The sequence below is a fragment of the Lithobates pipiens genome, unplaced genomic scaffold (genome assembly GCF_037356315.1).
Source record: "Lithobates pipiens isolate NorthernLeopardFrog02 unplaced genomic scaffold, aLitPip1_a1.2 Scaffold_18, whole genome shotgun sequence".
Taxonomy (NCBI): domain Eukaryota; kingdom Metazoa; phylum Chordata; class Amphibia; order Anura; family Ranidae; genus Lithobates; species Lithobates pipiens.
The window spans coordinates 263,111,838-263,135,553 of NW_027507758.1; the positions used below are offsets into that span (position 1 = coordinate 263,111,838).

General features: G+C 39.1%; 1 protein-coding gene across 6 annotated transcripts in view; it reads right to left on the minus strand.

Annotated features, from left to right (window-relative positions):
* The window catches only part of LAMA2 (laminin subunit alpha 2), a 1,237,914-nt gene that overhangs the window by 59,101 nt on the left and 1,155,097 nt on the right, over positions 1–23,716 (minus strand). For all 6 annotated transcript variants that reach the window (XM_077486899.1, XM_077486900.1, XM_077486895.1 and 3 more), the window contains one exon: positions 3,711–3,831. In XM_077486899.1, the coding sequence (XP_077343025.1) occupies positions 3,711–3,831 (121 nt within the window). The remainder of the gene's footprint in view (positions 1–3,710; positions 3,832–23,716) is intronic.

The window sequence follows — 23,716 nt, forward strand, 5'->3', positions numbered from 1 at the left end:
TATATGTGTCAGTGGTAAATACGACCGTTCCCTGAAAGCAAGATCTTTAAGTCATATTTATTTGTGCAATGATATACTGTATAACAGACTTTTAATGCAATTATCAAACGTCATTATTAGGTCTCTGTTTAAGAATATTTCCAATATAATACAATTAAATGCATGTAACTGCAATTTACAGTAATTATTTTATTTGTTCTTAGATAGGGAGTCCTATAAAATAAAATGATAGCCTGGGAAATTTTACCTATTATACAGTAGAGAAAGCATTTAGAAACAATTAAGGGTATATTTAGCTTCAGGTCAAGATTGATTAGTACATAACATCGATTTTTTTTTTTTTTTTTAATAAAGTAGGCTTTCAGAATATGCAAAAGAGGTCAGATTTTAAATGATTTTTACTTTGCCAAATACAGGAAGAACCAATATAAAAAGTACTTAACGTTAATAAGAAAAAACATGAAACCATACAGTGCCTTGAAAAATATTCATACCCCTTGGAATTTTCCACATTTTGCCATTTGACAATCAAAAAAGTAAATGTGTTTTATTGAGATTTTATATTATGGACTAACACAAAGTGGCACATAATTGTGAAGTGGAAGGAAAATAATATATGGGTTTAAATTTTTTTTACAAATAAATATGAGAAAAGTGTGGTGTGCATATGTATTCAGACCCCTGAGTCAATACTTTGTAGAACCATCTTTCGCTGCAATTACAGCTAAATTTTTTTGGGGTATGTCTATATCAGCTTTGCATATCAATAAAGTTAATTTTTTGCCCTTTAATTTTTGCAAAATAGCTTAAGCTCTGTCAGATTAGATAGAGAGTGTCTGTAAACAGCAATTTTCAAGTCTTGCCACAGATTCTCAATTGGATTTAGGCCTGGACTTTGACTGGGCCATTCTAAAACATTATTATGCTTTGATCTAAACCATTCCATTGTAGCTCTGGCTTTATGTTTAGGGTCGTTGTCCTGCTGGAAGGTGAACCTCCGCCCCAGTCTTAAGTCTTTTGCAGACTCTAAAAGGTTTTCTTCTAAGGTTGCCCTGTATTTGTCTACATCCATCTTCCCATCAACACTGACCAGTTTTCCTGTCCCTGCTGAAGAAAAGCACCCACATGGCTTCTCACAAATTGAAAATGGACTTTTGGTGGCTTTATTTCAGCAATGGCTTTCGTTTTGTCACTCTTCCATAAAGGCTAGATTTGTAGAGCGCATGACTAATAATTGTCCTGTGGACAGAGTCTCCCACCTGAGCGGTGTATCTCTGCAGCTCCTCCAGAGTTACCATGGGCCCCTGGGCTGCTTCTCTCATGAATGCTCTCCTTGCCCAGCCCATCAGGATAGGTGGACGATCTTGGTAGGTTTGCAGTTGGGCCATACTCTTTCCATTTTTCGGATGATGGATTGAATAGTGCCCCTTGAGATGTTCAAAGCTTGGGATATTTTTTTTATAACCTAACCCTGCTTTAAACTTCTCAACAACTTTATCCCTGACCTGTCTGGTGGGTTTCTAAGCCTTCACGATGCTGTTTGTTCACTAAGGTTCTCCAACAAACCGCTGAGGGCTTCACAGACCAGCTGCATTTATACTGAGATTTAATTACACACAGATGGACTCTATTTCCTAAATAATGGTCTTATGAAGGCAATTGGTTCTACTAGATTTTAGTTAGGGGTATCAGAGTAAAGGGGGCTGAATACAAATTCATGTCACACTTTTCGGATATTTATTTGTAAAAAAAGTTTAACACATGTACTTCCACTTCAGCATTATGTGTCACTTTGTTTGGTCTATCACATAAAATCCCAATAAAAATACATTTAAGTTTTTGATTGTAACATGACAAAATGTGGAACATTTCAAGGGGTATGAATACTTTTTCAAGGCACTCTATATGCAAATACCAAAATGTGTTTGACATGTCTAGGTTTGGAAGTCATCTTATCTACAATGTGAATAAAAATAAAGGTGTACAGTCAGACTAGAGCGTATTTATGAAATGTGGTACCAGCAGCAACTTTTTTTTTTTAATTCAGTAAGTTATCTTTCCTGTTCAGAATAAAGAATAAAACTAAAGATTGCTTCTCAGATGCCACATGTTCATTGTTTGACCAACCATTAAAAGATAATTCTACTCTTCTGTAGTTCTACTTAATAATAAGCTGTTTGCATTAGTTTCTTTAGCAGATTTCATCTGTGAGAAAATTGTACATTGGTGGACCACGCTGCAGCCAACAGACTAATGTTTACTATTTACAACCTATTACTTTGTAGCAGTAACTACCAGCTGCCACTAGAGGGCAATATTGGGGTTTGGGCTGCTTTTTCAGCCCAATGAAGAGCTTCTTTCAATGGGGCTCCATTGTATTAGCCAGAAGCTGCTGCTGCGCAAGCATAGAAAAATATAGAAAGTATGTTCAAAGATTGAAGGCCACAAAGCCCACTGTTTCTGTTCATCACAATTCACAAAATAATTGTTGCAGGGGCACCTATTATAACTGAAATTAAAGTTGCTTTTTAAATCTACATGAGGATCCTTCATGTGGGTCCCTTACATGATAAAATAGTTGTAGTTGTCATAATGGCACTTGTAGGCCAATCCATAGGGTGGTAAGGTTAGCATGGGCGGCAACATGCCTCAACATTGGAAAACTTTTTTTTCTTTTTATCTTCTGTTCACCTCTGGACATTTGCCTGAGCTATTGTGAGTGCATTTCTTGTTTTCAATATTAATGGCCACTGTCTTTATTGCAAGTGACTTGCACATTTTTTTTTGCTTTTTTTTCGCTTGTGGTTACAATTAAGCCCCGTACACAAGAGCGGACTTTTCAACATCCAAAGTCTGACGGAATGATTCCGTCAGACTTTTCGATCGTGTGTGGGCTGCAACGGACTTTTGATTCGCAAAAGTCTGACAGACTTTCGAAAATGGAACATGCTTCAAATTTTTCCGACGGAACTCCGCCGGACCCAGTTCCTACCGAAAAATTTGCTCGTGTGTATGCTATTCCGACGGACTAAAACCGACGCTAGGGCAGCTATTGGCTACTGGCTATGAACTTCCTTATTCGAGTCCAGTCGTACGTCATCACGTTCGAATCCGTCGGAGTTTGGTGTGATTGTGTGTGGCCAAGTCCGCTCATTCGAAAAGTCCGTCAGAACTCTGTCGGAACTCCGGCAGAACTCCGGCAGAACTCCTTCGGAAGTCTGTCGGACATAAGTCCGCTCGTGTGTACGGGGCTTTAAGGTTTCCTCTGCCTGCTTTGTAGCTGCTCCTCTTCACCCCTATCATGGGACTGTTTTTTATTATTCAACTTCAAAAACAAGATTGGTTTTCTATATACAGTATATTCTTGTGGCTTACTTGTTGTGTCCATTTACCCTTTTTTGTGTGAATATAAAGTAGACTCTGTTCTTGTCTTACTATCACATAATACCATTAATTTTACTAAAATAATTGCATTACATCAGGGGCAGAGTTTTATTAGAGAATTATTATTCAGTTGTGCCTAGGGAAGCCTAATGTCCAAATACTGCCCTGCTCTGTATTAAAATCCAGAATAAGAAAAAGGCTTTCCTCCAAATATAATCATTGTGATCCTAAAGCGCAAATGAGATTTATTGATTTCCTGAGTATTTTCCTTTTTTTTTTTTATTTTTTTTTTTTTTTACGTTAGTCATGCAAAATTGCAAACATACCTCAAGTGCACATCCTTTGGTTAATCCTATGTATTCAGAGCTGCTGAGTAAGTTGTATGGTGTTCGGGAGATCTCGATGTCTTTTAGGCATCCCGCATATTTATTTACACTAACTTCTGACCTAAAGAAAAATAAATGTCATAATTATGTCATACAAAGCAAGTAGATCTACAGGCCATAATCATTCAATATTTGAATGTCAAACTTCAAATTACAGTGAAAACTTTTATTATCTACTATTGTCCAATGCAGGACTAAATATAAACAATTGGGTCAACACAGATAACAAGAGCTGTAGCTAGCATTATTTGTAATTAGGAGTGTGCCACTCACCCCCGTTTTATTGCTACCACCCATCAGTATTATACTTCTACTCATAAGCACTGAGAACAGTTCAACAATAATGCAAAAAAATAAAAAAATACTGCTCCAAAAGCCCACGTTAGGATATTCAATTTCCACCTTGAGTGAAGGTACAGATCCCAAACTGGTCTTCACCAAACAATATGGAGCCAACACGACCCACAAGATTCAGTTACATACTTTGATTAATTTCCTCCAACAAGGGCTTAATCATAGAGGAACCTCTATGATGAAGCCCTTTTTGGGCTAAGCACGTCAGAGAATTAGGAATCCAGGTGGCAGGATCATTGGACTTTTCCACATAAAATGGAGATGTTTTTACCAAACCAGGTGTGCAGTATTTGCATAAGATATTAAGGGCTGTTGGGCTGTCACAGACTGTGTCTTTTCTGGCTGGAAAGGAGGGAGCTGCTCTGAGATATCAGTGTGCTATGCAGTCTATACCTTTGATGAGTTTTTCATTCATTTGTGGTGTGAGGCTATACAGCAGATGATTTGGGGCTAACTGCAAGAGGTGATGGAAGACATATATAGAAGTATTTTTGTAATTATATTTCAGCACATCTCAGGGATTTTGCAAGTCATGCTATACGTTGGTTGTGAACTTTTTGCACTGTTTACTTTTCAAGCCATTCATCATTTTCATTTTCTTTTCTTTCGCCATTTATATTTTTATGTCATGTATGATGATTTTAGAAGTTTTATGTTTTTTGTATTATATTGCATATGTTTTGTGATTTGTTTGCACATGTTTGGTGGATGCATGATATATTCACGTTAATGCATCCATGCTGATATAGACACTGCAAATGCATTTTTATGGATTCTTCAAGGTTTGTATATCAATCCTTTTTTCTGGCTGCACATACCACTTTGAGTGCTGACTTCTTTGATTTGATTTTAAAGAAATATGTGTACACAGGACTTTATGGTACCATGGAAATATGTGAACAAAATAAACTACAAAATATCAAAATGATTTTTGATTACTAATATACTCTCAAAGACCCATGTACATATACAATAATTCTCTATGTACTATAGTGGCTTGTTAGTGATGTGGTGCCTGGACAACACTATGGGGTTGATTTACTAAAGGCAATACCACTCTGCACTACAAGTGCACTTGGAAATGCAGTGGCTTTAGATCTGAGGGAAAGATCTGAAACAAAGGGAAGCTCTGCTGATTTTATCATATAATCATGTACAAGCAAAAATGCAGTTTTTTATTTCCCTTGCATGTCCCCCTTGGATCTACAGCAACTGCACTTCCAAGTGCACACGCAGTGCAAAGTGGATTTGCTTTTAGTAAATAAACCCCTATCTGTCAAATTTTTGAAATTCAAGATTATAACAGTGCGTTACAATCATGAAACATTCAATCAATATGAACATTCAATCAACAGTGTATGTCAAAAAGTCTGACTTTTTCTCATGGTACTAAGGGCATTGTCTGTAGTGAGCTACATACTGTATGGTAGACATGTGCACACTGAAATATTTTGTTTTGGAATATCGTTTTCGTCCAAAAAATAAATTTATTTAGTTACTTCCGAAATTAGTTTTTATTTATTTTGTTTCATTAAATGCATTTGTCCAAAAATCCGAAATAATTAAGGTTGAATCTGTCATTGAAGGCTTATGGTGTCTGTCGAATGTTCTAAGAAGATTCGACGGAGCAGCTAAACTATACAACGCCGCAATCGTACATTTCCGGTCGAATGTTCCACCTACAAGCTACAGTAGAATTCTAATGTTCTATGACACTAATAATTATATGAATATAATAAATATAAATAATTATAATAAGTATAATTATAAATACATATAATAATTATATTTATTATTATTACTAGTCAACAAACATAAGAATTCTTCTATAGCATATGGGTGGAGCATTTGACCATAAATGTCCACTCGCGGCTCTGTCGAATCTTCATGCCGAATCTTTTCTCTCTATGTCAAATAATCTTGGACTAATAGAGTTAGGTTAGGTACATTCAAACTTTTTTGCTATTGTCTCTATAATGTTGAATCTTTTGTCTCTATGCCAAATCTTTTGTCTCTATGTTGAATAATCTTGGACTAATAGAGCTAAGGTTAGGCACATTCGACCACAGGTTCGATGGACACAGGTTGCTATTGTCAGTGTCATGTCAATTCTCCTATCTATATCAAACTGTTGTCACAACAAAAATGAAAATAAAGCATTTGTTTATGTCGGATCTTTTGGTTTTCAGATTCTACACGTTCGTTATCCTTTGTTAAAACGATAACGAAAGTACCTGAAATTTAGATGAAAATGCATTCGGACGAAAACAAATGCACATGTCTACTGTATGGTACATTTCTCTCAACAGCCTCTAAACCTGGCCATACACATAAAGATACTTGTCCTTTGGCCCAGTGGGTTGATCAACTGAAATCTATTTTAGAGAGGCTCCCAATAAAACGTGTACAATGAAAGTTCCTTGAGCGAAAATTCCAACAGTGTATGCCTAGCTTAAAGGAATATGAAAGTCAAAGTTTATTATCTATTAAAAAAAAAAACTTTATATACATACCTGTTCTTTGAAATGACATTGCACAAAGCGGTCCCTTACCTCCTCTTTGAAGGTCCCCTACCAGCACTCTCTGTTTGGCCTCTCTTCCCAGTGTCCCCATAGCAAGTGTTGTGCTATGGGGACACTTGTGTGGGCATGCTCCTGAGCCAGGCTGTATGTGCCCATTGACACACACAGCACAGCTCAGCCATGCACCCTGCTCTCTCCTCACAGAATGTGACTAACAACAGCAGGAGCCCATGGTTCCCCCTGATCTCAGTGTAGCTTGTGATTCCTAGTAATAAGGAGATTGGGGCTGTCAGTGGGGACAGGTAAGTGTTTAGGAATGGGGGGAGAGACAAGCAGTGGGAATGTAGGGAAACCATTTTAACTTGGAAGTTCATTTCTCTAAAGAAATGCATGTAGTAAAGAGCAAATCTTTCAGAAACAAACTCTGTATTTAAAAGTAAAGGCAGTAAATTCTGCCTTTTATGAATTGCACAGGTACTTATTCACTGTTTAAGTTAAACAAAGTAAAAGTTTTACATCTTTATCACAGAAAAACCTTGACAATTCAATTTTCCTGCAATATAACAATCAGCAGAACATTGGGTACATCTGCATTGAAACATAGGTACAGCTATTATTACTTGGCTTCTTTAGTGAAAGGAAAGTGCTATTTTTTATTAACATTGAGCTTTACATCTCATAGAATCAAGATGCTAGCAAGTGAAGCATTCAATTATTTCCATGTGTAAAAGTATCAGAGTTTTTATAATTATATATGCAATATATAGATTAACCTTGTAGTTTTCTTGATAAAAACATAAATACTAATATAAGAAGTTATAGCATTTTTTTGGGCCTCTGTGACATAAGGGGAACTTCACTTTTTTATTTTCTGGTACCTGCTCCCATTTCCACAATCCTCGACTAAGCAAGGAAGTAATTAGAAAGCAATCCAACCCCTTGTCAGTGCAAATGAATATTAGCTATTTCAGTCACATTGATGGGCTATAAAAGGTGTCACACAAGAAAAAACTCATGATGGGCAAAAGCAAAGAGCTCTCTCAAGACCGTGGAACCTTACTGTTGCAAAGCATACTGATGGCTTTGGTTACAGAAGGACTTCTAAACTTCTGAATGTTTCAGTGAGCACGGTTGGGGGCGTAATCCGGATGTGGAAAAAACATAATTTTACCATAAATTAGCCACGACCAGGTGCTCCTCGCTAGATTTTTGCAGGGGGGAAAATAATTATCAGAAGAGTTTTCTAAGAGCCAAGGACCACTTGTGGAAATCTATGTAAACAAGGCAGATAGCCAATCTGACAGGTGGGAAAGAATGGAGGTTGTGTCCCTGCAGGGAATAAATTCCATCTCTTCCCCTAGTAAAAGCACCTAACACAGTATAGTAAAACACTGTTTAGGCACACAGTTAACCCTTTTTTTGCTCTTGATGTTACCCCCTTCCCAGTGCCATTAGTACCACGACATATACCATGCATATTTTTAGCACTGATCATTAGTATTAGTGTCCCTGGTTCCCAAAAAGTGTCAGAATGTCCACCACAGTATCACAATCCCACTATAAGTCACTGATCACCACCATTACTAATAACAAAAAAAAATACCACCGTTTTTTTTCAAAATTGTCGTTCTTTTTTTGTTTTATAGTGCAAAAAATTAAAACCGCAGAGGTGATCAAATACCACCAAAAGAAAGCCCTATTTGTGGGGAAAAAAAGGACAGTGTTGCTCGACCATGCACTTGTCAGTTAAAATAATGCAGTGCCATATTGCACAACAAAGTGGTCTGGTCATGAAGGGGGAGGGGAATCTTCCGGAGGACAAGTGGTTAAACTTAGCAGAAAGGAATTGGAGAATTTTCAAACCATAGTATGGGGGAAGTGAATCTTAAAAATGGGACCATTACTTAAATCCCATCAAAAGTTCAAAGCCAGCAGTGCTTGTGCAACCACAATCCTGCTCTTCCTTTTTTTTTTTTTTTTTTTTTTGGTCAAGCAGTTGCATTATTTTTTGGTTTATAGCTAAGCTATTGTTTTACATTGGTAAAACACCAAGAGCTGCTTAGCAAAGGACAAGGGACACATATAAAACTTGTTATTTCTTAAGCAGCATGGCGCCACTTCATAAATTGAACCTGTCACATAAACTTACTTTATTTGACAGAACTATTTATTTTGTGTGTGACAGAACAATAAATTGAGCTATTGTAAAATAAACTGACAAAAAGATATTGTTCTTTCTATCATTAATTTTCCAGTGTCACTTTAACAAATCAATTGATTCTGTATCTGCCAAAGCAATAGTTTTAGCTCATTTTATTTTACATCCACGTCAAAGAGTTTCCAGAAAGCAAGAATCATTCAACCAAAATCTTCTGTTAGCTGAATAATATTTTTAAACCTTAAAGTAACTATCCCCCAACTAATGTACCACTTAATTAAGTTGTTCTAGTCAATGAAACAAAACTAAATCACTGAACCATTTATTGTACCAATACTAGTATGTAGTCTACACCCTAATCACCAAAGTGTTTTATACATGACATGAGCTCTTTAAATGATATGTAAACCCTGACAATTACCTTTTCCTATTTGAGCTGTTTTGGTTAATTAAATAAACTGTGCATAAAAAAACATGTTGATGCTGCCAGAGATGTTGTGAGGTTAACACTTTCTGTGCTTTGTCTCTTCCAAATAGCATGGTTCCCAGATTTCTCTAGGGAACAACGTCCCCCTATGTTATTGAGAAGAGGAATGGGATGGGGGGGGGGGGGGGGGGGGGGGGTAGTGGCCTTGGTGTAGTCCTTAAACACTTAGGGGGTGATTTACTAAAGCTAGAGAGTGCAAATTCTGGTGCAGCTCTGAATAGAAACCAGCTTCCAAGTTTTATTGTCAAAGCCTAATTGAACAAGCTAAAGTTAGAAGCTGATTGATTACAATGGACAGTTGCTCCAGTTTTGGAAAATCTACCCTAACTCTCTTAGGGTGACAATGCTGCTCTTCCAGTATAGTGAGGGAGAATCGTCACCTGGTGAAAAAGTAAAAATAAGTCCTAAAAAAAGAAAACACATATAGCCACCATATCTATGTAGGACTAGGCATAAGATGGCATTTGGAATCCAGATAAGCACAAACAGTAGAAAGGCCACCTCAAGTTCAGCAGTGAGCAGTAGTGAAGTAGAATCTACTAAGTGCTGGAACTATACTACCAGAGCACATTTAGGCCAGCAATGCCAGTACTAGGCTGACTGGGTATGCACTGTCCAAATGTAAAGAAGGATGGCAGCGGAAGGGGCAGTGGAACAAAGGGGGCTTGCAGAATAATTATTATTACCGGAGGTGCAGTCCTTTGAGTTGTTTTTCTGCTGACTGTCGTTGGGATCCTTTAAAGTGATTGTAAAGGTTTGCATTTTTTTTTTAAATAACGTGTCATACTTACCTCACTGTGCAGTTAGTTTTGCACAGAGTGGCCCCCAAACACCGACTTCTGGGGTCCCTCGGTGGCTCTCGCAGCTGCTCCTCTTCTCAGATAATCCCCTAGGAGAAGCGCTCTACTGTGGGGTTACCTTATGGGCATGCTTCCAAGTCCAGCATTTCCATCCATAGACAAGAATATGCCGGATTCAACCCCCCCTGTCATTGGATTTGATTGACAGCAGCGGGAGTTAATGGCTGTGCTGCTATCAATCTATCCAATCAAGAGCTGTCTTTTCACATAATGACAGTCCCAGTTAACCTGCATGCATTATAGATACAAAATAGTTATCATATAGTCTTGGCACAGGTACAAGGCAGATGTGATTCACATGTGATAAAGGTTTGGTATAATGAGGTATAGAGATTGTATAGGCACAGTCTAAGTTTGGAATAAGTGTGGTATAGAGTGCAGTAAGGATTGATCCCAGTGGCTCAGTTTCTGCTAGCATTGTCAATAATGGGTGGATAGCTCTCTCAACAGCTCCCAGAATGCTGCTGTAGACACTCCCTAGAAGTGGAGCCCCTCTGTGTCTCTCTGAAAGCCACCGGTGATTAGCGGTGGGAAGCAAAGGGTGATTGGGTGCTCCAGCCTCTCTACAGCAGCGTTGCAGGTTTTGTCATATGGGTGGTGCTGTGCTGCCCCCCAGGTGTCCTCACTCTATTGCCACTGACTTTGATAGAGGTACTCTGCTCTCCCTGTCTCCTTGGCCTCCTGCCATGCTTTTATCTATTACAAGGGCTGCTTACATGCCTTGTATTAGGAATAAAAGTGACCCATTTTTTTTTTTTAAAGGACAGTGTAAAAATAAAAATTAAAAAGTTAAATAAATAAGAAAATAAATAAAATAAATTAAAGCATCCTGTCTCGCCGAGCTCACGTGCAGAAGCGAACGCATATGTAAGTTTCCCGTCATATGAAAAATATGTGCAAACTACACATAGGTAAGGCCGCTATCATTAGAGCGAGAGTGATAATTATAGCACTAAAACTCTTCTGTAACTCTAAACATGTAACCACTAAAAAAATTTAAAGGTCACCTATGGAGATTTTTAAGGGTCAAAATTTGTGGCCAATTGCACAAGCGGACACAATTTTGAAACATGACATGTTGTGTATTGATTTACTCAGCAAAACATTATCTTTCACAAGATAAAATAAATTGGGCTAACTTTAATGTTGTTTTATTTTTTAAGTCAAAAAAGTTATTTTTTTCCAAAACAATTACTCTTGTAAGACCCCTGCGCATATATGTTGTGACATAAAGTATTGTAACGACTGCCATTTTATTCTCTAGGGTGAAAAGTATATATATAATGTTTGTGGGTTTTAAGTGGTTTTTTAGCAAAAAATTATGATTTTAACTTGTAAACAAGTATCAAAAAAAGGCTCGGTCCTTAGGTGGTTGTTTGTTTAGACACGTTAATGAGTGTTTTCTGGTGAAGCTCTCCTTTCAAGAAGTGCCCTTGGTGGATTTTCTGCCTGTAAATGCTCCTCTTCTAATACATCTGTAAATGCCTATGTATGCATGGACACATTGGGGTTGATTTACTAAAGGCAAATAGATTGTGAACTTTGCAAAGTGCAGTTGCACTCTGGGTGTGCAAATAAACAGAAGAGAAAACAGCGCCAATCTAAGTGCAGTATTGTTGAATCAAAGACATTTAATTTGTGAAGTTATGCACAGGATGCCTGATGAAGGAGCACGCATGCTCCGAACGCGTGCAACGTACACCACAACGAAACGTCATCGCAGTGCGCCCCTCAACGTAACAACGAACGGACCTCCCTGACGCTGCTACACCGAGCCGTGCGACGCTGGGAACCACCGGCGCCACCGGACGAGAGATACAGCCGAACGAGTTACCGCTTCTCCTCGAGAGCCCTGCGATGTCCTCTAGATACATGATGTGCCTGAAACCTTCTGGTAGAGTGTGAGTGCATAACTTCACAAATTAAATGTCTTTGATTCAACAATACTGCACTTAGATTGGCGCTGTTTTCTCTTCTGTTTATTTGTCTTTTACAAGGTACCTTCTACCCTTGAACATGCTGCCTACCTGCCTGTGCTAAAGCAATCATCCCCTTTCTATGGCTATTTTCCACAACCAGTAACTGTGGACTATAATTTGTGATCCTGCCAGCTATCCATTATTTTTGCTGCATTTACTGACATATACAGCAAGGATTACAAAACTCTGTGATAAGCAGCTTGATATCCCTTAATCCGCCACACCAATTTACCAACTTCAGCTGTTTTTTTCCCCAAACCCTTTCCCCCCTCCCCCAAATAACCCCTCCCCCCTCCTTTTTTTTTTTTTTTTTTTTTTTTTTTTTTCCTCACTCCCCCCATCCAGGACATATATAATCCAGCAGCGCAACGCACAAAAAAACTATTTTCTCTTACTCTGGGTGTGCAGTTGCTCCAGAGCTTCGTAAAATAAAGTAAAGCTTCACTTTATAAAGAATACCCAATCAATGCAAGGAAAATTGAAGAAAAAAAAAGCATTTTTTTTTTGCACATGATTGGATGAGCTTCTGCTCATTTAGTAACCTCTGGTGCTACTGCTCTTGAAGAGTGCAAATGCATTTTGCAAAATGCCCAGTCTATTTGCCTTTAGTAAATCAACCCCATAGGCTAACATAGAGGTACTTTTACAAGCCGAAAAACCCTCTGAATTCCTGTATAAAGTGTATTTTTTTAGGCTCTGCATGCACGAGGCCTTAAAGTTGTTTTTGTTTTCCCACATAAGCCTTTTGTATGTCCGGAGCATACCACAGACATTACAGTGCATGAGTTTGCCAGGAAAAGTGAGGCCGACCAAGGTCTTAAAGATAAATTCTAAATTATATCATGTATATAATGTTAACCAATTTAAGCAATAGCAATATATATGTTTTACTACACACTAGAGAGCCATTTGTATTTTAGATGAAATCTTGGCTGCACAGCCATTATGCATAGCCATTAGCCTGCACTATCTCATGTCACCTGTTCTGGCATTTGGTGTTCACAGCTGCTGATTAACTGCTCATGAGAAGGACAGTGTTAGGAACCTGGGATTCCCTGGCTTGCATAATTTCCAGTCCAGGAAAAGGGAGTTTCAGAAATCTGAGTTAATCATAGTGCCTTGCAGAAAAACCACTTTGTGCACACAACCAATGCTTGAACGGAAATTAAAGATAATGCTGGTTAACTGTCATGGATGCTGTTAAGAAAATTATTTCCAGATAGAATGTTATGCTTTAGCTATTTTATAACATTTTAGTAGATGCACTATCTATTTGGCACTCTTATCTCTTTTCCTTTTTATATGTGTAATTTTATGAAGCAGAACTTGCAAGCTATATTTATGCTAGCTTGACATTTTAACATAGTTTGTTGTTGAGACAGTTTTTCCCTTGCGTCTGTTTTACTGTGTCATTATTCAAAGAGGGACAGACGAATGCAATTTTTTTTCTTCTGCTAGGTATTTTGTAGAACATTATCCAAAGCATATCAAAAGGTTTGATTGTTATGGCAAGCTATTTTCATACCTGATTTTGCTCCATTTTCTAACATGAAAGCTAAAAGAGAGCAAAAGGTAACATGATGTACTTTTAGGACATCACCCCAACATAAAAAAAAATATATATATATGTAATCTCACAAACGTGAGTACATCCCTGACACTTTTGTTTTGTAAATATTTTATTATATCTCTTAATGTGACGACATTGAAGAAATGACACTTTGCTACAATGTAAAGTAGTGAGTGTACAGCTTGTATAATAGTGTAGATGTGTTGTCCCCTCAAAAAAACTCAACACACAGCCATTATTATCTAAACCACTGGCAACAAAAATGAGTACACACCTAAGTGAAAATGTCCAAATTGGGCCCAAAGTGTGAATATTTTGTGTGGCCACCATTATTTTCCAGCACTGTCTTAACAGTCTTGGGCATGGAGTTCACCAGAGCTTCATAGGTTGCCACTGGAGTCCTCTTCCACGCCTCCATGACGACATCACAGAGCTATTGGATGTTAGAGACCTTGTGCTCTTCCACCTTCCGTTTGACTATACCCCACAGATGCTCAATAGGGTTTAGGTCTGGAGACATGCTTGGCCAGTCCATCACCTTTACCCTCAGCTTCTTTAGCAAGGCAGTTGTCTTCTTGGAGGTGTGTTTGGGGTCGTTATCATGTTGGAATACTTCCCTGTGGCCCAGTCTCAGAAGGGAGGGGGTCATGCTCTGCTTCAGTATGTCACAGTACATGTTGGCATTCATGGGTCCCTCAATGAACTGTAGCACCCCAGTTCCAGCAGCATCCATGCAGCCCCAGACCATGACACAACAATGCTTGACTAGAGCCAAGACACATTTGTCTTTGTACTCCTCACCTGGTTGCTGCCATACATGCTTGGCACCATCTATCACTCCACAGGATATGGTTCCAATAATATATGTCCTAAGTCTGCTTGTCTTCAGCAAACTGTTTGTGGGCTTTTTTGTACATCATATTTAGAAGAGGCTTCCTTCTGTGATGACAGCCACGCAGACCAATTTGATGCAGTGTGTGAAGTATGGTCTGAGCACTGACAAGTTGAACCCCCCACCCCTTCAACCTCTGCAGCAATGCTGGCAGCACTCATACATCTATTTTCCAAAGACAACCTCTTGATATGATGCTGAGCACATGCACTCAACTTCTTTGGTTGACCATGGCGAGGCCTGTTCTGAGTGGAACCTGTCCTGTTAAACTGCTGTATGGTCTTGGCCACCGTGCTGCAGCTCAGTTTCAGGATCTTGGCAATTTTCTTATAGCCTAGGCCATCTTTCTGTAGAGCAACAATTCTTTTTTTCAGATCCTCAGAGAGTTCTTTGCCATGAGGTGCCATGTTGGACTTCCAGTGACCAGTATGAGAGAGTGAGAGCGATAACACCAAATTTAACACACCTGCTCCCCATTCACACTTGAGACCTTGTAACACTAACAAGTCACATGACACCAGGGAGGGTAAATGGCTAATTGGACCCAATTTGGACATTTTCACTTAGGAGTGTACTCAATTTTGTTTCCAGTGGTTTAAACATTAATGGCTGTATTATTGAGTTATTTTAAGGGGGGCAACAAATTGATGCTGTTATACAAGCTATACACTCACTACTTTACATTGTAGCAAAGTGTCATTTCTTCAGTGTTGTCACATAAAGAGATATAATAAAATATTTACAAAAGTGTGAGGGATGTACTCACTATTGTCAGATACTGGGGGTTATTTCCTAAAGGCAAATCCACTTTGCACTACAAGTGCACGTGGAAGTACAGTCGCTGTAGATCTGAGGGGGGCATGCAAGGAACATAAAAAAACAGCATTTTTGCTTGCACATGATTGTATGATAAAATCAGCAGAGCTTCCCCTCATTTCAGAGCTTCCTCTTACATCTACAGCGATCTACAGTGACTGCACTTCCAAGTGCACTTGTAGTGCAAAATGGATTTGCCTTTTGGAAATAACCCCCATTGTATATATCGGTATGTTTTTATTTTCTAATGCAGCTTTTTTTTTTAAAGACTCTCACATTGGTTATTCAGAGTCACTTTAAAGCTAATCTCTAATCTGGAATTACTCACCCCCTTAATTAATCTAAGGATTAAAAAAAAGATCTACATAAAACCTCATATACTTACCTGAAGCCACAGTCAGATGATATACTACATCCCGAGTGTTATTTTTTTCTGGATTGCAAAGTCAGGGATGCCCATATCACTCCCTAATATTGTGGATACCTCCCATTGACTGGTGGGGTCCAGAAGACTCCAGGAATGTAATAATGTCATAGTGACATCATTACATTCCTGTAATAGCGACAAGACTGTCCAGTAGCAAACCCAGACTGCAGTGGCAGATGATTAATCTTCACTAAGGTTTTATTATTTGTAACTTGTGTTAATGGATTTAGATGGATGGGATGGATTGGTTTGCCATCACAGAGATGGGCTTTAAAACCCAAGCCCAAATTCACTTACAGTATATGCTCACCTCTGCAGTGCTATTCCATTGAAACCATCACAAAATACAGGCATACCCCACTTTTAAGTACACAATGGGGTTTATTTACTAAAGCTGAAAAGTATGAAATCAGGCTCACTGCTGCATAGAAACCAATGAGCTTCCAGGCTTTATTACAAAAGCTTAATTGAACAAGCTGGGGTTAGAAGCTCATTGGTTTCTATGTAGAAGTGAGCCTGATTTTGCACTTTTCAGCTTTAGTAAATAAACCCCATTGTGTACTTAAAAGTGGGGTATACCTGTACCTGTTGCTTCTAGGACTAGGTGAACATTTAACCCCATCAAATGGTGTAGTGCTTGTGCCTGACCAGCCAATCAGCTGATCATCTGTAAGGGACAGGTAGTGGTGGTGTCACAGCACCTCTGTGACATAGTGTTTTTCACAGTTTTTGGACTGTGGAAGGAATGAAGCAGCCAGACAGGGAAGGTGAGTATAAGTGGGTTGAAAGGTGGGCATTGAGGAGACTGTTACTTTTTCCTAATCTGGGCAAGATACAGAGTCTCTTTCAGAAGTAACAATTAATATAGAGGTTTAGAGTTATTTTGAACCATTATCATAAGCTGTATATGTGGGAAGCCACCCTTCCAAGGACATCACCTGCAAACTTTAGCTTGCATGGGTAAACAAACAGCTTTGTGATTGATACTTATATCTTCGTCTATGATCAAATCCCTGCTATGGCTAATTAAATGCAAATTTTTTTTCTTCCACTGTAGCTACCTTAAGAAATAGATTTTGTAATTAAAAATAACAGAAATAATGATTAAAATATCATTTCATATGTAGCACAGTATGGCATCTTCATTATAAAGCACCAGTCCTAAATATCGTGTGGCTTTAGTAGATAACAACATGTTTTTAAATAATAAAGCTCCCTATGCTCAGAAATTATTCAGTGCTTATCTAAATAATGAATGAGGATGATTAAAAAGGGTTATGTATGATATGTATGCTTAATCTGCAGGCCATTTTTTAGCACAATAAATGTACAGCTTCATTAAACATTGTACATAGAACAGAGCCCAAATGACCATTTTGGCAAATTTTTTTTCCCTTAAGTGCACTTTAAAGACCATTTAACCACAAACAAAATAGTTACGCTTTTGTGGAAGTTCTACACAAGAATAGAAATGGGGATGGGGACATTTATTTTACTTTGTAGTCAGTCATTATACGTTGGCTAATTTGTTTGTGAAAAGTAGTACAAAAATGACAGTTGGTAGGCTTCTTCAGCGAATTAACAGTGTCATCTTCATGTAAATATTCTTCTGATATTATGAAAGGGTTTACACATGCGCCCATGTGAGTAATCTGTGTTTAGTTTCCATTTAACCAAGAAGTTTGTTGACTTGTCACAAACCTGAGTGATTCAAACTGAGCATTTAAAAAGCATTTAAAAAGCAAGTAAACCCAACAATTTTACTGTTTTCCAATACAGTTACATTCAATGCACACCTTTATTGATAACTGTTGCAGTTACTAGTGTGATTATGTTAGATCTCAACCCAACTGTCAAGCCAATAAATGGATGGTATCATAGTTAATCACATGTGTAGCACTAGGGCAACTGCATATTTATCAGATACTATGATGTCAGATTCCTTGGCTGTAAATGATAGCAGGGTTTAGTTCTGCTTACATAAAAAAATGCCTAAAAATGGCAGACTACTCAGTTAACACTACTCAAAATATAAGTAGATCAAAGAAGTTTATGTATCAATGGAGTGATACAAGTTGTGATTTCACCCGTGATCCTTCCCTTCACCGGAGCTTCCAGTAGGTCAGTAGGTCATTGCAGCCACCTTATGTGACCAGCAGGGATGGAGGTGTTGGGACAAGCTGAGCTTTTTATAGGGCAAGCCTAGATTTACATATACGTAGATTACATATAACATCAGCTGCCTAAATTTCTAGAAATGAAGGTATGGTGTCTTCTGCTAACCTTAAAATGTCCTGTAGTCAAAAGTGGTATTACCTCTTAAGTTAGCCTCAAAAAATCTGATCCTTGTCAAACCAACAAATACCAGTACATCAGATTATACTGTGTATGGCCTACTGCAGAAAAGGTTCACATCAGGTTAAAGTCAAGTTCTGCAGCAACCCAGATAAACAAACAATTATTTACCTGGCTGTATTTTCTTATTTCTGCAGTTCTGCAGAGATTCTATATTCTTGCATTTTTTATTGAATGAATGGTAGCTTTCATTCATTTCATACTTCAAAACATTTTTAATGCAGACAAGTGCATGAACAAGAGAATAAAAACATATACTGTATTTAATGCAGCCAACTTACAGCCATTACATTCATTGCAGTGTGCTTTAAATTGGAAGTAAACTCCCGTATCGTTTTCAGCCAAGGAAGCTGCCATCTTTGCCTCTGTTTAATCTTCAACTGCTATGGTGCTGCACATGTGATTCGTTATGACACCAGCCATTGGATGGTTTGATAGTTTGGCTGAGAGCACAGCCAATGTGCATTCAGCATTCCCGGCATGCCTTTTTTTTTTAACTGTTTAAATCGATGGGTTTACTTCCACTTTAAGTCCTTTATGCTGGATTTTAAGTGCGTTAACCTGCATTTTGCAATTCAACTGAAAGATGCCTGTTTCCAGCTGTTCGTCTTAGAGCAATAGAATATATACACATTATGTCATCAACAGTTACATAGTAGGTGAGGTTGAAAACAGGCACGTCCATCAAGTCCAACCTATGTGTGTGATTATATGTCAGTATTACATTGTATATCCCTGTATGCTCAGGTGCTTATCTAAAAAAAATGTAAACGCGATGATAAAAAAATAAAAAAAATCTTGCGCACTACCATAAATATATATGGATTTTTATCTAGACAGCTGCTAGCACTGATCAGGTCCCATATGACTGTGCAAAAGAATAAAATACAAAGGAAAGTGCTGTTCTATCTTAATCTAGGCATCTGATAACCACAATACATTTCTGTTTCCGTATGTACTTCCACAAATCACTGTAAATGATATATTTACGAATGTATCTTAAATGTTACAGATATACCCAATACATAAAGTGCCCTAGTGATAATAAAGTGACTCTATGCAACAATATAATAAAATAAAAATAAAAAATCTATTCCAAAAATCAATAATCAGATCCAAAAAATGGTGGTAATAACAAACATGTTCTTTTGTTCACTCAGGTGCTCCCCTTTCATTGTATGAGTGGCCACGTGTCTTGTTAAGTTTGTAAAAAGTTTTATCCCTATTGTGGGGTCACCATCACCAGTATGGTATTTGTAAATTGAAATAATATCCCCTCAATAGTATTGGGACACCTGCCTTCACACACACATGAACTTTATTGGTATCCCAGTCTTAGTCTGTAAGGTTCAATATTGAGTTGGTCAACCTTTGCAGCTCTAACAACTTCAACTCTTCTGGGAAGGCTGTCCACAAGGTTTAGGAGTGTCTATGGGAATTTTTGACCATTCTTGCAGAAGCACATTTGTGAGGTCAGGCACTGATGTTGGACGAGAAGACCTGGCTTGTGGTCTTCGCTCTAATCCATCCCAAAGGTGTTCTATCGGGTTGAAGTCAGGTATCTGTGCAGGCCAATCAATTTCCTCCACCCAAACTCGCACATCCGTGTCTTTATGGACCATGCTTTGTGCACTCTCACCTAGGAGCCATGGGGTAGAACCAGGTTTTCACAACATTTGGGTATTGGGAACGAATCTAAATAAATATTGTAAATGAATCTTGCATTTTTAGTGCAAGATTGTGCTCATTCTTCAGTTTTTGTAAAGGTGGCGTAAAGTGGTTGTTCAGCCACTTCTATGAAATTTTCTTATCCCCTCTGTACCTTAATCCGCCGATTTGTATTGATATAAGCTTCTCTCTGGGTGCATAGCTGATTCCTCTCCTCTCTTCTCTCTTGGCTCACAGCTGCAGTGGGCAAGGTTAAATCGTCCTGCTGCCGATCCAGGGAGGATCGGGAGAAAGAGCCGAGAATAAGCTGAAAACCTGGAGCCGCGCTCATACAAGGTACAGATCGGCAGGTTTTGTACATTAAACAGGAACAGAGGCACATGTTATTAAGGTACAGAGGGGATAGCATATATGAGAGGAGCGGGGGGGGGGGGGGCAGGCACTGGTACAAACAGGGAGGGGTGGGGGGAAGAGGACAGAGGAGACACAGACACAGGGAGAGCTGCAGAGAGCAGGGCTGCGGATGGCAGAATCACGCAAATGGACCACAATGTCAGGGCTCAGCAGCCATAATTATCGTGGTCTGTTTGCAGAGGGGAGGGTATAGCCAGGCAGGATCAGCTAGGTTTTTTAGGGTATACAGGGGGCCAAATGACACAGCACAAGCACGGTGCTGTATAACATGCTTTAAAGGAACAGTATCTGTTTTTTTTTCTTTGGGTTAACAAACGCTTTAATGTGGAAATACGGGGCAATTTAGGAAACAACGATCACAGGTCAACTGGCTTGTTTCAGTATAATTCACACAAATAGGAAACATAAGGGGAGTACAAAGACACTGAATTTCAAAGGAGCCAACTTCCCTAAACTACGGACCTTGCTAGAAGGCCTGAATTGGGATAAAATCTTAGGAACAAAGAACACGGAGGAGAGATGGGTTTGCTTTAAGAACATATTAAATAAGGGCATTAGCCAATGCATCCTATTGGGTAATACATTTAAAAGAGCAAACAAAAGTCCTGGATGGCTTAACTCCAATGTAAAAATGCATATAAAAGCAAAGAAGAAAGCCTTCAAAAAATATAAGGTTGAGGGATCATCATCAGCATTCAGACTGTATAAAGAATGCAACAAGAAATGTAAGGGTGCAATTAGGGAGGATAGGATAGAACAAAAAAAAATCACAAGAAATTCTTTAAGCATGTAAACAGTAAAAAAAGGGGAGGACAGACCATATTGGCCCCATAAAGAATGAGGAAGGACATCTGATTACAGAGGATGGGGAGATGGCAAAGGTATTGAATTTATTCTTCTCAGTCTTCACAAGGGAATCGGGGGGGGCTTAACTAACCAAAACTGCAGTGTTTATCCTTAAGATATGTCACAGGAAGCACCTCCATGGTTAACAGAGGACAGAGTTAAAATTAGACTTGGGAAACCTAACATTAATAAATCACCGGGACCAGATGGCTTGCATCCAAGGGTACATAGGGAACTCAGTCAAGTAATTGCCAGACCATTGTTCCTAATTTTTACTGACAGTCTACTGACTGGAATGGTACCAGCTGATTGGAGAAAAGCTAATGTAGCACCGATATTTAAAAAGGGTCCAAAATACATCCCTGGGAATTACAGACCTGTTAGCCTAACATCAATATTATGCAAGCTCTTGGAGGGGATGATAAGGGACTATATATAAGATTTCAGTAATTAAAATGGTATCATTAGCAGTAATCAGCATGGATTCATGAAGAATCGTTCTTGCCAAATCTAATAACCTTCTATGAGGAGGCGAGTTGCAATCTAGATAAAGGAAGATCCGTAGATGTGGTGTACCCGGATTTTGCAAAAGCATTTGACACAGTTCCCCATAAACGTTTACTGTAGAAAATCAGGTCTGTTGCCATGGACCATAGAGTACATGGATTGAAAACTGGCTACAAGGGTGAGTTCAGAGGGTGGTGATTAATGGTGAGTACTCAGAATGGTCAGGGGTAGGTAGTGGGGTCCCCCAGGGTTCTGTTTTGGGACCAATCCTATTTATTTTGTTCATAAACGACCTGGAGGATGGGGTAACCTTGCGGACGATACTAAGCTAAGCAGGGCAATCACTTCTTCACAGGATGTGGAAACCTTGCAAAAAGATCTGAACAAAATAATGGAGTGGGCAACTACATGGCATATGAGGCATATGAGATATATGAAAAGTACAAGCATGACTCCCAAAAGCAGAGGCATGATGGGACTTGCAGTTTCACAACAGCTGGAGAGCCACAGGTTGAGCACCCCTGGTCTGGAGGATATTAGTTATGAAGAAAGGTTGCGAACACTGAACTTAATCTCTCTGGAGAAGAGACGCTTGTGGATAGGGGTAAAACTTTTTTGCAGAAGGGAGTTCAACCACTTGCGGCCCACCCACCGTTAAATGACGGCTGGATGGTGTGGCTCTCATTCTGGGTGGACGTCATATGACAGCCTCCCAGAACGACTGCTCTTGCGTGCACCCAGAGGCACTCAGTGTGGCGTTTGTGGCCGCACAGTGTTACTAGGACACAGCGCAATCCCGACCTGTGTAAAGAGCTGCGGCTCTTTAACCATGTGATCAGCTGTGTCCAATCACAGCTGGTCACATGTAAACATGGAGATGCCAGTAATCAGTGCTCCTCGCTTCACACTGACAGAGTGTGAGGAGAGGAGAGCCGATAAGCGCATCTCCTCACAGGGGACAGCTAGGTATGTAATCAGGGCACTGATCACCAGTGCCCTGATTACAATTAAGTGCCCACCAGTGCAAGCAATGATTGCCCACCACTGCCAGCAATCAGTGCCCACAATTGCCACCAATCTGTGCCCAAAAGTGGCAGCAATCAGTGCCCACAAGTGCCAGCAATCAGTGGCCATTAGTCATGCCAGTCAGTGCTGGCTATCAGTGTGCCCATCAATGCCCATCACTGCTGCCCATCAATTCCACCCATCAGTGCCGCCAATCAGTGCTGCCTATCTGTGCTGCCTATCTGTGCCCACCAGTGCTGCCTATCTGTGCCAAGTGCCCACCAGTGCCTCCCATCAGTGCCGCCCATCAGTGCTCATGAGTTCCACATATCAGTGTCCATAAGTGTGGTATATTCATGCTTCTTCATCAGTGCCACCTAATCAGTGCCCATAAGTGCCGCCATAACAGTGCCCATAAGTGCCACCTCATCAGTGCCCATCAGTACAGTCTATCAGTGCCCATCAGTGCTGCCCCATCAGCACCCATCAGTGAAGGAGAAAAATTGCTTATTTACACAATTCACTGACAAAAACTAAGAGAAACTTTTTTTTTTTCAAAATAATTTTTATTTTTTTTTCTTAAAAATAAAAATAAAACAGGAGTGATTAAATACCACCAAAATAAAGCTCTATTTGGGTGAAGAAAATTATGACAATTTCACATGGTTACAGTGTAGCATGACCATGGTCTGGGCAGGAAGGGAGTGTAAGTGCCCTGTATTAAGGTGGTTAAGACATGTGGGCACTCAATAAAATAAGAAGAAAAGAGGTTTAACCTTAATCTACGTAGAGGGTTCTTTACTGTAAGAGCGCCAAGGATGTGGAATTCCCTTCCACAGGCTGTGGGCTCAGCGGGGGGCATCAATAGTTTCAAAAACTATTAGATAAGCACTTGATGGACTTGTCTTTTTTCAACCTCCCCTACTATGTAACTATACGTTACTATGTGTTTTAATAGCACAGTAACCCTTTAATACATACTATATGAACATTATTGCTTTTAAACATTACTTTTTATATCTGTGTTTATGGCTTTAAACTGTTTTTTTTTATTATACGTCTTAATTTGCCAATGTTCATTGCTAT